Source organism: Carassius carassius, chromosome 36 (assembly GCF_963082965.1).
Source record: "Carassius carassius chromosome 36, fCarCar2.1, whole genome shotgun sequence".
In the NCBI taxonomy this organism is placed as follows: Eukaryota; Metazoa; Chordata; class Actinopteri; order Cypriniformes; family Cyprinidae; genus Carassius; species Carassius carassius.
Window position 1 is genome coordinate 4,593,942 of NC_081790.1, and position 15,086 is coordinate 4,609,027.

General features: G+C 41.8%; 1 protein-coding gene across 2 annotated transcripts in view; it reads left to right on the plus strand.

Moving 5' to 3' along the window:
• The window catches only part of olfm1b (olfactomedin 1b), a 34,299-nt gene extending 20,177 nt beyond the window's left edge, over positions 1 to 14,122 (plus strand). For both annotated transcript variants that reach the window (XM_059525909.1, XM_059525908.1), the window contains exons 5-6: positions 2,301 to 2,407; positions 12,258 to 14,122. In XM_059525909.1, coding sequence (XP_059381892.1) covers positions 2,301 to 2,407; positions 12,258 to 12,932 — 782 coding nt within the window. In that variant the 3' untranslated portion in view covers positions 12,933 to 14,122. The remainder of the gene's footprint in view (positions 1 to 2,300; positions 2,408 to 12,257) is intronic.
• Positions 14,123 to 15,086: the final 964 nt, after the last annotated feature.

Here is a 15,086-nt window from a genome sequence, read left to right on the forward strand (position 1 = left end):
CCCATCCCCACCAAATTGCCATAGTAGTCAGAGTGTGCTTCCAAACCCAGGGATTGGGCGCCGAATCTGGCCGAAGTGGAAGGAGATAGGAGATAAGGTCTCCATTCCCTCTGCCAGATCCATTTGTGAACCCCACGAGTGTAGCTGCCGCTCTGCCTCGGCGAATGCTCCCTCCTCAAAGAGAGCCCTGTGTGTATCCCCACCCGTTACTATCGCGGGCAGGGAGGAACAAACAGACTGAAACATGATCCGGAATCGCCTTTTAGATGTTTAGTTTTCGCCTTGCTCTTTGACATACTTGGAGCTTATACTGGTACAGACAACAGTAAATAAGACTCACAAGACAAACTGAAGACATTCACACACAGAGCGCTTGCTGAAAGACGCGAAGCTGATGCCGGTTGTGTGGCACCTGCCTTTATAGCTTCCTGGACGCTTACGTCACCCCGCCCGAGACGTCATGCTCTTCCATTGGACAGATTATACACGATATTCAGAGTCGCTCTCGCGTTCCCCATAGCATTTTTCGACACAGCTCGAGTTCCCGAAGAGGAACCTTTATTTTTAAATGTGAACTAAAGAATGATTTAAATAGATCGGGTACAAATTAAGGCATTTATAATAAGAGATATGAAGTCAAAATCCGAATCTAATCTCACCTGTCTCTGATGCACTCTTATCTGATTTCTCAAACACGTTTTCTGCCATTTCCTAATGATGAAGAACAATTTCAAACAAGATCTCTTTAAATTGACTGTTTCTTCTTGATGAAATGGAGAGCAACACAAGACTTCTGCTACTTCTACTAAGATCAAATGTTCTGAGCTGCTCTACACATTAATTTTACAGCTCTGTACTCTATACTGCATGTCGACTATTCTTTCATTTGGGTCTGTTTTTATTTTAGCAGAAACATCTGAGATGTACTGTAGCTGATACTTAAATGAAGCATTACTCAGAACTCAGTTCAAGTCTCCTGAGCTATAAAAGAGTAAAAATATGCATTCAACATCACAGCCTCCATTTCCCAGCATCTACAGTATGCACACCAGTATCTTTTCTCTGGTGTGTATCATCTTTCTTTCTCCTTCACGCCGAGTTTCTGGAAGAGAAATCTGGGCCAGTTTCACTGTACGATCAATATGACTTTAAAACAACTGATTGATCTCTCCTTTCTCACACACACTTGAACTTCATCTTCTGATGAATATGAAACATTTACAGGAAAACCATATGAATTTCACATATTCCGATACACATTTCATCCCAAATGTGACATGAATGAGTTTGTGCTTTGTGAAGGAAAGATGTATTACTATTACTGTTCAAATCCATCAGATTTACAGCAAAAACCACATTTTCATCAGAAACATAAAAATGTAGTTCACTATTTCACTTGTTCAAACATAAATTGTCAAATGACATTTAGTTTTTAATTTATGTTTTGTTTTTCCTGTATGGTGACAAAAAAGTTGCTAGTAAATTTCACAAATAATGAAAAAGAAACAGCAAGTAAAATCAAATTAAACATGAAATAGAAGTAGAACGACTGAAATCCTATTCTCTATTCTATTCTCTATCTATTCTTATAATCTGTAATGTAGTGACTACATCGAAAAAAGAAAAATAAACTTTTTACAGTGTATATTGACAATAATGAATCAGTGATCTCATACGTTGCTTCATTACATTGTGTGAGAGGGTTGTGTGTTTTTTGCAGATGTGTGTCTGCAGTGTGAGAGAATTAGGGCTTTAGTCTAAAGATAGTAGCGTAATAATTTAGTCCTGTATCTCCCCCCAGACAACTGATTACAGCTCAGTGTGTTAATCTCAATCGTGTGTGTGTGTGTGTGTTGAATGGGCAAGGCAGAGTAGGAAAACACACAAAAAACCCACGGTTATTACTCACTATCACCACACAACATCAAAAGCAATAATTTGTTTATCTTATGATTTATCTATGTATTATATTCTCTCTCCCTGTCAAACACATGAAAAACATTTGTATGTTTTCCTCTATTATTAATGAAGACTTTCTCTCTCTTCATCATAAAAACTCATAATGAAGCTCAGTGTGACTCAATTAAAGTCATTTAATCATAACGTTCACACCAAGATATAAGATTACCACAGTAATTATGACTGAATCAGACTCATCATAACATTACAGCATTAAATCTCTAAACTCATTAAACTTGTGTGTGTGACAATAGGCTTCTCGTAAGAAAGTGTTTGTCTGTGTGAGTGAGTGCAATTATATATGTGTGTGTAATTAAATGTGTGTGTTGTGCATCCTGCAGCGTGTGGTAAGCTGACCGGCATTAGTGATGCAATCACTATTAAAACATCCGGGTCTCGGTTCGGATCCTGGATGACAGACCCTCTCGCTCCTGAAGGAGACACAAGGGTGAGTGTAAACGCAAAAACATATACATATTCAATCATTTTAAATATATGTAGATGCAATCAGACAAATGATACCATTCAAACATTTTGGGGAAATGAAAGACTTCATGTCAAATGAAGACTTTTGCTCACCAAGGCTGCATTTATTTGACAAAAAATATGGTAAAAATCACTAATATTGTGAAATATTATTACAATTTATCATAGCTGTGTTCTATTTAAATATATTGTAAAATGACATTTATTCCTTTGATCAAAGCTGTATTTTCAGCATCGTTACTCCAGTCTTCAGTGTCACATGATCCTTCAGAAATCACTATAATTTGCTGGTTTGCTGCTTAAGAAACATTTCTTCTTATTATTAATGTATAAAACAGTCGTACTGCTTGATATTTTTGTGGAATTTTTATAAATAAAAAAAAACAGCATTTATTCAAAATAAAAATCTTTTGGAATATTATAAATCTCATGTTTGATCCATTTAATGTGCATTCCTTGCATTTCTGCATTTCTTAGTATTTGTACAACAGTAAATTCCTTCTGTAGGACAAACAGGATTCATTTCTGAGATTCATTAACATGCAGGTGGTGGAGGATAGCTGCTTATTTTATTCCGGCAGTAAAAACCCACAAGCACATAGCTGCCGGCAACCGCTTTATAACTATGTTGCTTTATAACCATAAGAAAAACAAACCTCAAGGCTGAGCCGTCATACACAAATTCTGAAGTACACAGAGAAAAGTTAAAACACACAATGAAGTTCATTACCCTCATGCCCTTTCAGAAAATACATCATCTAAATATTAAGTCCATCACCAGGATCTGTGAGTCCATTGAAACAAGAATCAATTCACAATAAACATTTGTTTGCGAGTTTACTTTTACACTGTTTCATCATTTGAAAATGTCCCTAGGTTACGAATGTAACCCTAGTTCCTCGAGGGAACGAGACGCTGCGTCGAGCGCTTTTGGGGAACGCCTTTGGCAAGAACAACTCTGAATATCGTGTGTAATCAGTCCAATGGAAGAGCGTGACGTCACAGGCGGGGTGACGTAGCGACCAGGAAGCTATAAAAGCACGTGCCGTGCAGCTGGCTTCAGCTTCGAGTAGGGAAGCAAGCGCCGGCAGGGGTGCCGGGAGTATGGCTCTGCGACGCAGCGTCTCATTCCCTCGAGGAACTAGGGTTACATTCATAACCTAGGGACATTCGTCTTCGGGAACTCGAGCTGCGTCGAGCGCTTTTGGGGAACGGTGTGCCAACGCTGCCAGACTACCAAACCCCTGCCTAGTGTGTATCCGAAGAGCACAGCTAAGGCGAGAGGACAGAAGAGCCAGGAGCAGCTCGCATATCAAGATTGTAAAATCTGGCAAATGTAGAGGGCGTGGACCATCCCGCAGCGTTGCAGATGTCCAAGAGGGACACACCTGCTAGAAAGGCCTTAGAGGCAGCCATACTCCGTGTAAGGTGAGCCTTGGCTCCCAAAGGAAGGGGAAGACCAGAGGACTCATATGAGACGTTGATAGCCTCGACTATCCAACGACTAAGGGTCTGCTTAGAGGCAGGGGAACCCTTTTTAGGAGGACCGTAGCAAACAAGCAATTGGTCAGATTTTCTCCACAGGGCAGCTCTGTGGACGTACGCGTCCAGTGCTCGCACTGGACACATACAGTTTAGCTTTTCCTGGTCTGGCTCCCGAAAGGGAGGAGGACAGAAGGCCTGCAGTATGATAGGTTGTGGTGTAACAGAGGGAACTTTAGGAACATAACCCGCTCGAGGGTATAAGAATGCTTTGGCCATACCAGGGGCAAAGTCTAGGTAGTTAGGGGCCACCGAAAGGGCCTGAAGGTCTCCAACTCTCTTTAGAGACGTAATCGCCAGTAACAGGGCAGTCTTAAGGGTCAGATGTCTATCTGAAATATCTTGAATTGGCTCGAATGGAGCTTTACAGAGAGCCTCTAATACCACAACCAAGTCCCACAGGGGAATACAGGACCGTACTAGAGGTCTCAGCCTCAGTGCACCGCGGAGGAAACGTGTAACTAGGGGGTGCCTACCCACTGACTGACCATCGAAAGGGACGTGGTAAGCAGCTATGGCTGCCACGTACACCTTTAGGGTGGAGTGAGTTAACCCTGCAGAGAGCCTAGCTTGTAGAAACTCCAGAACTGTACCAACTGGGCAGTTAACAGGGTCAAGCTGGCGGTCTCTGCACCATGAAGTGAAGAGTTTCCACTTCAGGGCATACAGTTTCCTCGTAGAGGGAGCTCTGGATTGGGGGAGGGTCTCAACAACCTCGGTTGAGAGACCGGAAGCTAGGAACTGTGCCCCCTCAGGGGCCACACCCACAACTTCCACAGCTCCGGGCGAGGGTGGATTATTTTGCCCTGCGCCTGAGAGAGTAGATCTGTCCTGGTCGGAATCTCCCATGGAGAGCCATCGAGGAGAGAGATCAGATCTGCGAACCATACTCGGCCCGGCCAGAACGGGGCTACTAATAGCAGACGGACCCCGTCCCGGCGTACTCTCGCCAGAACTCCCGGGAGCAGAGTGATGGGGGGAAAGGAGTACAGACGAAGCCTCTGCCAAGTCTGTGTCATGGCATCTAGTCCCAGTGGAGCTGGGTGAACTAGAGAGAACCAGAGGGGACATTGCGATGTCTCTCGAGTCGCGAAGAGGTCCCCCTGAGCTTTGCCAAATATCTGCCATATCTGCTTCACCACCTCGGGGTGGCATCCATTCCCCGGGCCTCGGCCCCTGTCTCAACAGCATGTCTGCTCCCACATTCAATCTCCCAGGAATATACACTGCTCTTAATGAGAGGAGTTTGCCCTGGGACCACAGGAGGATCTGGTATACCAGCTTGTACAAGGGGCGTGAACGCAGACCCCCCTGGTGATTGATATAAGAGACCACCGCTGTGTTGTCTGTGCGCACTAACACATGACAGCCTCTCAGATCTGGGAGGAAATATTTCAATGCTCGATACACTGCTAGCATTTCTAGACAATTGATGTGCCATGTCAGATGGCGACCACTCCACAGACCACGGCCAGGGTGGCCACTCATGACCGCACCCCAACCGGTGAGGGACGCGTCTGTTACACGGCGACCAAGAGCTCCCAACACCGGGCCCTGATTCAAGAACCAAGGTTTCTTCCATATGTCTAAGGCAGGAAGGCATCGCCGTGTGACCTTGATAGTTCGCAATGGATTTCCCCTCGGGGAAAACCCCTTGGTCTTGAGCCACCACTGTAGGGGCCTCATGTGCAGGAGGCCAAAAGGTATCACGTTGGATGCAGCTGCCATGAGCCCTAACAGTCTCTGAAACTGTTTAATTGACTTAAGTCTAAGATCGGGCACAACCCCCCATCCTTCTTTGGAACTATGAAATACAAAAAAAAAAAAAAAAAACGGCTGTAAAACCCGGATTCCCTGTCTAGAGGAGGGACCAACTCGATGGCCTCCTTCCTTAATAGGGTATTCACTTCTTGTTCCATCACCAGAGCCTGCTCAGGGCCGACGACTGTCGGTGTAACCCCATTGAACCTCGGCGGTTGACGGCCGAACTGAATACAATAGCCTCTTTCTACTGTGTGCAGGACCCATTGAGATACATTTGGCAGTAGTTTCCACGCCGCTAGATAATGTACTAAGGGAATCAGTCTCTCGAGACTGATCTCTGGTGTAAGAGGCCCCCGAAGGGGTGGCGAGCTTCCCAGCTCGCGGGCGGACATAACTGGGAGTGACGCTCGCGGGAGACCGCTGCGCCCTGAAACACTGTCAGGGTTGGCAGACCGGCCTCCAGAGGGCACCGGGGTGAGACGGGCACCGTATAATGAGGTGGACACCGCTCTACCCCAGTAAGGGCTACCCTCAGGGTCACTGCGACTCTGGCGTCAGGACCTCTTCGTCGAGGACTTCCTGGCTTCGATAATTGCACGAAGATCTGACTTTGGCTTGGAAGTTCCCGACTCAGAGCGTCACTTAGACCCTCGGTCCCGGCGTGGGGGAGCACGAGTGGCGACGCTCTGTTTTTGAGCCTCGCGGCATTAACTGATATGCTTGGAGGATGGCCATAGTGTGAAGGCACGCCACATAACCCTTGCCCATTAACGTAGATGTCATTTTTAACGGTTTTGTGGGCAAGGCCAGAGCCTTCAGAGACGACGCCGAACCGGGTGACAGATAGCTCGCGAGTGTCTGTTCAACCCGGGGCATCGCTCTGTACCCTCGCTCATCGAAGCGAGGGGCCGAAGAGACGGGTCGAAAAAGGGGGTTTCCACGACCTCGCTATTTCTTCGTGGAGGTCGGGAAAAAAGGGAAGGCTCCGGGCTGGAGGTGGCTGTCTCAGCCACAGAAACCGCTCATCTAGTTTACTTTTCTGCGGTTCATGTTTTTTCTCTGCAGGCCACTCGATTTTTAATTTATTAACTGCGCGAGTTACCACCTCCAACAGCTCCTCATACTGGGGCGATAGGGATGGCGAATCCCTACTAATCGTCTCCACATCCGCCTCATCGGATGAAAAGAGGTGGAGTGTCGACCCCTCGCCCTGGGGGGAAGAAACCGACAAGCGTGCTTCCGAACCCAGGGTTTGGGCGCTGGATCTGGCAGATGAGGAATGAGATAAGGACTGGCCCATCTCCATACCCTCCGCCACATCCACCTGCGAACCCCACGAGTGCAGCAGCCGTTCTGCCTCGGCAGAAGCGGGGCCAGCACCGCGGGGAACGCTGGTGAAGGCTCCCTCCTCGAAGAGAGCCCTCCGGGATTTGATCACAATGCGGACAGTCGGCTCCCTCGAGAGCCGACTCAGCGTGCTTCGACCCCAGGTAAACCACGCATAAATCATGTGTATCCCCAGCCGTGATGTAGCGTTGGCAGGGAGGAACACACAATTTATAGCGCAATTTGGATTCGCCCTTCACGTGTCTAGTCTTTGCTTTGCACTTTGGCATTATGTCTTTATTGGGACGGACAACAGTAAATAAGACTTACAAGACAGACTTTTGAAACTTACACACACAGAGCGCTTGCTGAAAGACGCGAAGCTGAAGCCAGCTGCACGGCACGTGCTTTTATAGCTTCCTGGTCGCTACGTCACCCCGTCTGTGACGTCACGCTCTTCCATTGGACTGATTACACACGATATTCAGAGTTGTTCTTGCCAAAGGCGTTCCCCAAAAGCGCTCGACGCAGCTCGAGTTCCCGAAGAGGAACATTTGTTAATCACTTGGGAACAAAAGAATAAAAAAACAAGCAGTTTGTAATAATCATTCATTTGCTAGTTTTCTTCTATGTTGTTTATCATTCCAACAACTTTTACAGAGAATTTTGAATCACTTGGGATAATAATAAAAATAAATTCAGTTCTCATTTGCGAGTTTACTTTTAAAGCGGTTTATTATTCAATCAACATTTATGAACAGTTTGTGAATCACTTGAAACCAAAAGAATAAATAATAACAATAATTAAAAAAACTATCTGAAAGAACCATTTTTCAAGTTTACTTTTACACTATTATTCAAACAACATTTCCAAACAGTTTGTGGGTCCACTGGAACAAAAGAAACAAACAAGAACAAGTTGGCAATAATTGGTTCGTGAGTTTACGTTTACACTGTTGATCAATTAAAACACATCATGAATCACTTGGAAAACGATCCAGTTTAAAACAGCAATTCGTTTTCAAGTTGGACATCCGCGGAGTTGAAGTCAGGTTACTAACACTCGTGACGAGGGGACAATAAGTGAGGCCAACTAATTTTCCACTCGTCCAGATGTGAAGTGCTCCAGCAGGGCTCGTAATGAAGGCCGCCGAGGGGCTTGTGATAACGGGTGGAGGTTAAGAAACAGCAGACTGTGGAGGATGAATAATGGCAGCTGGAAATGAGTGTGAGACAGTCCTGATAGCCCGTGTGAATAAGCCGATTCTTTGCCTAATCGTTTCTCAGACATTTGTGAGAGTGTGAAGAAGGTTTGTGGTGATGTTGTATGCATGGCAGATGTGTGCTATGACGTGACATATTTATTTGTCAGATTGCATGCCATTGTGGTTAAAGATCTGGGCCGTTTACCAAACGTTATAGTATCACACCCACAAGGGTTGATCTGATGGCCAGGACCTTATCCCCAGGTTGCAAGTGTCTGTTTCCTGTTATAAATTCCCTGCACACTGCTTTGCATTAAAGTGTGGCTATATGACAAACTGGCAATAAGCAGTTGGCATCCCAGAGCTGCATATGCTTTAACTGCTGCGTTTGTGAGAAGTTTCTCAGCAAGCAGCTTTCCAGTTCTCACTGATGGGAACAAAACTTAAAGTGAATTGAGCTGAATAATGACAGTATTGTCTTCAGTGGAGCTGCTTTACAGCAGAATTACAATTTTTCTCATATTTGACGGAGTTTGTAGCGGAGTTAGTAGCTACATCATCATGCACCAATATTTCATAAGAAAATAACCATTATTGCTATATACCTGAAATATAATTTGAAATTACATTAGATTTGCTAAAGATTGCATTCAACAATTTGTTTTTTAATTATTATTATTATTATTATTATTTTTACAAAACTAGATGAACTAAGATAACCGGAAAGTAAACATATAGGGAAAATAAACAAACATATAATTAAAAATAAATTAATATATATATATATATATATATATATATATATATATATATATATATATATTCGTGGTTGGTGAACATTGATATATATCAATGTTCACCAACCACCAATTTCACAGTGTACAGCAGACTGGAATATACAAAAGAACAACAAATACTCCAATACAAAACCCTAAAATATTAGATCCCAATGCAAACACTCATACTAGACCTTTGATTTAGAAACAACACACATTCACCTCAAAATACACAATTACGAACCCAAAAAGCCATTAAGGGGATGCCTTGCGCAAGCTAGTCCCTTCAATCACCATAAACGCAGCAGAGCAATTATAAATCAGGCTGGTGAACATATAACCTTCATTCACACCCACAGACCCGGTTTTAGTGTGTCCCCCTCCCTCTTATTCTGTTTTTCTCACTTTGGATTGGAGGCTCTTGTTCTCAAAGATTGATGAGACTGTAGGCTGTATGTGTGAGACAGACAGAGCGTGGAGAGAACGTGTGTGTGTGTGTGTGGGAGTGAACAATAAGCAATATTTCACAGCGAGCGAGTTTTTGGCTCTTCAAAGATAAAAGCTTTGGCAGCGTGTTGCTCTCAGAGATAGCAAGGAGAGATGGAGCAGCATTCAAGCTTTGCATGAGCATTAAGTTAAAGCTGAACAAATACCCTGTGAACGACCAGAATATGGTCAAATATTAATGCTGTGTTCTATATTCTGATCATATTCCTATTTGATTTCCAACTTCTGGAAATCAAATCAACAACTTATTGTGGCCTGAAGATGATGCATAAAATTGCAATGCTACAAGAAGCTTTACAAATCAACAAAAAATGTCCCAAGGCATCCAAATTGCTCAGGATAAGCTAATATTTATTCTGAATGAATATGATTATCAAAAAGGATTATTTACTGTGTTTTACACACTTGTCGTGGCAAAGGAGTTTTAGCAGCGTATAATGATTGACAGCTGACTCACTAAAGCAACTTATTTGCATACACAGTAAACATCACATTTAAAAACTTAAAATGAATAAATATTTTTTGTACTGTTTATTATATAATTGTGTTGCCTAATACATTATTTTTGGTTTAGGACACATTAATTTGATCAAAGGTGAAAGTAAAGACATGTATAATGTTTTCTATTTCAAATATATGCTATTATTTTGTTCTTTCTATTTATTAAAAGCATTGTTATTGTAGTTAATTAAAACTAAAAACTAAAATTAAAACCATTAAAAAACATGTTGTTACTTATAAAATAATTGCTAAATGAAATAAAATAAATAAAATATATTTAAAAAAGATTTCAGCTGCTAGTTGTTCTCATTTTTATTTAGTTTAACTTGATGCACTGAACTAATAAATAAAAAATACAAATAAAAATAATAAAAACTATTGGCAAACACACAAAAAAAAAGAAAAACACATGACCAAATTACTAAACCTATTACTAAACTTAAAATGAAAAATATATAAATCAAACCTGATTTAATAGCAGCTCAATACTAAAATAACACTGCATCAAAGAATTTACAGAAAAAATGATCACAAAGGATCATGTGACACTTAAGCCTGGAGTAATGATGTTTAAAGTTCAGCTTGACATCACAGGAATAAATTACATTTATATATTTGAATAGAAAACACTTATTTTATTTTAAATTAAAAGAATATTTCACAATATTACTGTTTAACTGAGGGAAAATTGTTTTTTCATGGTGTTATTTTGGTGATGCGCAAAGGATGAGCTCCCTCAGCTGATTCTTGGCACTTCCTTCTACTTTTGGGGATTTTATAGTTGCCACTTATGCCCAGGACCCACTCACTGAGAGTATTGCCACACTGCTCTGTGTAAAGCTGCTTTGGAACAGTTTATATTTGTGAAGAATGCTGTTAAAACACAACAAAATATAATCAAATGTTATTGCTGCAGCCTTACAGTGAACAACTGTGGGTTTCAAAAGAGATAAAGGTTGTGCAGTATGTTCAAACATGCAGAAAGGGTGGGTTCCTATGTTAATATATACAGTACATGTTGTTTACTGCCTCGTGCCTCCTATAGAGAGCACACAGACGTCCTGCTGGGCCGCGAGCCTCTGGAATATTCCATAAGCGTGATTGCTCTACCTTTCCATTCGCTCACCAAGAGACAGAAGCTCCAGCCATGCTGGGAAATCTCCACAGAGAGTCGCTTTTATCCGGAATTATCTGGAATTATCCCCATAGGGTTCATAATGCCTGGCACACAGCAACTTCCTGGCTGTCAGTTTTCACCGCCTGCGTTCTGCCACAGTCAGGAGGGGATGGACACCTTCAGTCTGGAATTTAATTAAGACCTCGCTGAACACGTCCTGCTGTGCTGGCAAATTCATGCCAGAACAAAAAAATCAAATGCAAGCACAGACAAAATAAAGAACAACTTGACCTACTTTCATGGATCGTTGAAAGGATGAGTCTGTGGTTTAACCTTCTGTACTCAAGTTTTGATTCTGTGAATGTCAAGCCTGAATTCTGACCATCTATCTATCTATCTATCTATCTATCTATCTATCTATCTATCTATCTATCTATCTATCTATCTATCTATCTATCTATCTATCTATCTATCTATCTATCTATCTATCTATCTATCTATCTATCTATCACCAACCATCACTATATACATCCATACATCCATCCATCTATCTACCCATTCACCCAACTATCTATCGATCCATCCAACCACCTATTAATCCATCCATCCATCCATCCATCCATCCATCCATCAGTCCATCTCTCTGTCTGTCCATTTATCCGCTTATCTATCCATCCATCTGTCCATCAATCCCTCCATTAATCAATCTGTCCGTTCTCCCTTCCATCCATTCAGCCAACATTCAAGATTCAAAATAAATCTGAATTTCCACTGAAGCTCCTGTTAGCTACCTCTCATTTAAAAATGGTGCACAACCCTGATGAACATCTTAAAAAGATTGCGTTCAGTATAGATTCTGACAAACATCTGCTGCATGTTGCGCAAACATCCGACAGGGAATGTTTCGGCAGACTTACTCTAGTTGAGCAAAAGCTAAAAACGACATCCTCCAGATGAAAACTAATGCACATCTGCTCAACTTACTCTAAAGCTACAGGGATGTGTCTCATTAACTCAATTCCTTGTATTGTTATGTCATTTATATTAATCACTTACTCTCTCACTTCTGTTCAGGTGTGGTACATGGACGGCTATCATAACAACCGTTTTGTGCGGGAATATAAATCTATGGCGGACTTCATGACGTCGGATAACTTCACGTCTCACCGCCTGCCGCACCCTTGGTCCGGGACGGGTCAGGTGGTCTACAACGGCTCCATCTATTTCAACAAGTTCCAGAGCAACATGATCATCAAGTTTGACTTCAAGACGTCCACCATAAGTAAATCTCAGCGTCTGGACAATGCAGGCTACAGTAACACCTACCACTATGCCTGGGGTGGACACTCCGACATCGACCTCATGGTGGATGAGGGCGGGCTCTGGGCCGTCTACGCCACCAATCAGAACGCGGGGAACATAGTCATCAGCAAGCTCCACCCCCTGACCCTGCATATAATCCAGAGCTGGACGACCAATCACCCGAGACGCAGTGCCGGGGAGTCATTTATGATTTGTGGGACGCTCTACGTGACCAACGGCTACTCGGGAGGGACGAAAGTCTACTATGCCTACCACACCAACTCCTCGACGTATGAGTACATTGATATCGTTCTGCAAAACAAGTACTCGCACATCTCCATGCTGGACTACAACCCTCGAGATCGAGCGCTGTACGCCTGGAATAACGGACATCAGGTCCTATACAACGTTACGCTTTTCCACGTCATCCGCTCGGAGCAACTGTAACCTTGGAGGATTTGAGTGGGAGTATCTGAAGACAATCTTTAGCAATGTTCTTCGACAGATTGTTATTAAAAAAAAATGCTATGCTGAATGAAAACTAAACATGAACAATAGACATGTGAATGGAAAATAGAACACAAAATCATGAACAGATGCCAAAAAAATAAAAAATAAATAAACAATGCCACGCCTTTCTTTTTTTTTTTTTTACTAGAGGACTTTACTTTCTAGGGCACTGTCTGATCAGATGTTTTCCAGTAGCACTAAAAAGACATTTCTCCATGCTTTTCTGCACACTGAAATGTAGGGAACGTTGGGATTAGTCACGAACTAGTAGCCCACACTCAACCTCATAAACTGAGCGTGTGCAGGAAAACTGATGGTGCTTCACTTGGCAAACTAACACAGATGGTTTACCAGTCTGTGCAATATCCTAAGTCCAACCTGTGTGCTTTGCAAAGCTAATTTCTTTAGGTAATACGAAAAAATGTGATTGGGTGAAGGCGTTGACTGTTGAAAGCTCGTTCAAAGGATTCTCGTGAGATTTTACTTGAACTTACATGCGATTAAGTTGCTGTGATGCGGACCATATCATGGTATTTTATAATGACCTACATGTATGTAGCACCTGAGAACAGACCAAAGCGTGCTATTAAAGTCAACATGAAATCACACATTCCCTTACACACTTAATATGCATAATTACCATAACTTGCTCCACCTCTGAAACGACCTTCACTTTTGGATCAAGAAAACTTATCCATCATTCTGGTCATATTTACCAGTGCAATCAGTTCCCAATGGATAAAATCAAGTCTCGTACAGCGTTTTTCTTGTTGAATATCCTAATAACACAGAAACATAATTTCATATTGACTTTAAACCTTCTCTGGTGAGTTTATCACCCTTCAGGCTACTGATACACATGTTGTTGTGCTTGTAAATGGATGTCAGCTGCATCTGCATCATGATTGCTACGATACACCAACTCTGCAAAACAGATGTGCCAGTTTTACTAGCAGATGGTTCAGGTACAATCTTACTCCGATTTAGTCTCCGTGCTGGTGAATTCTTGTAAAATGACCCTTTAGTTTTGCATGAGCAGTTTTTACATGCGCAGGTGTGCTCAAAGGAATGTTTACCTGTGTGATGCTGTACATGACTGATTTGCTATCGGGAGGGGGGGAGGTTGGGGTTGGGAGTCTCTAGAAACCTGGGAATTTAAAAAAAAAGAAAAAAAGATGCTTGTTTCTATCTTGTTTGTTTCGAGTGGATTGTTTCTTAATGCCCATGCTTGATTTTTGTAGATTTACAGTTTGATGTTTTTTGTAATTTACAGTAGTACCGTTTGCTTGGGTGATGCTTCAGTGTCTTTGTTTTAGTTCGTTGGCATTAGAAATCCACATTTCTGTCATGAAAAAGATTGATATCAGAATGTAAAATGTCTCATTTGGAGGACATCTAAAATATGACTATGAATCATTGAGCAGTCTAATATATAATGTACTCATTTTATCAAGGCTCATACTGTCTTATGAAGCTAATTAGCTAAAGCTATTTCCAGCTGTCATTCTTTTTGCGCTTAGCTGGATGTGTGTTGTACCTACAATACAATGATTCTTATCAATAAAAGAGGATTTATGTCCTGATGTCATCATTTGGTATTAATCTCTGAGTTTGTTTCATTATGAGGTCAAGGTTTCATCCCAAATGTTGAAAGAAAGTAGCACAAAAACTGGCTTCGGGAGGCTGGTTTTTGTTGTAATCTAACCAACAAGACTAATTAACTAGATGTTAGTTAGACAAGCTTCATTAGCTGTTATACATGTGGAGGATAGGAAAGTTCATGAACAGATTCTGCATAAAACTGCTAAAAGGTTTTCATGGCATCCAGTTATGTAACATGACTGATCAAAGATTATTGCTTTCTGTTTCCTATTTTTAAGTCCTGTATAAAAAAATATTCTAATGATTATTACTTTTATTATACAGTACAAACTACAGTCAAAGCCCAGCAGGAACAAAACATTTGTACAAAGTTGCATTTTAGTTGCAATTTAAAAAAAAAAAATATATATATATATATATTCTAAAAATGTTGTAGCATCCACTAATTATATAACATGACAAATGTAAAAAAAAAAAAAAAAAAAGGTA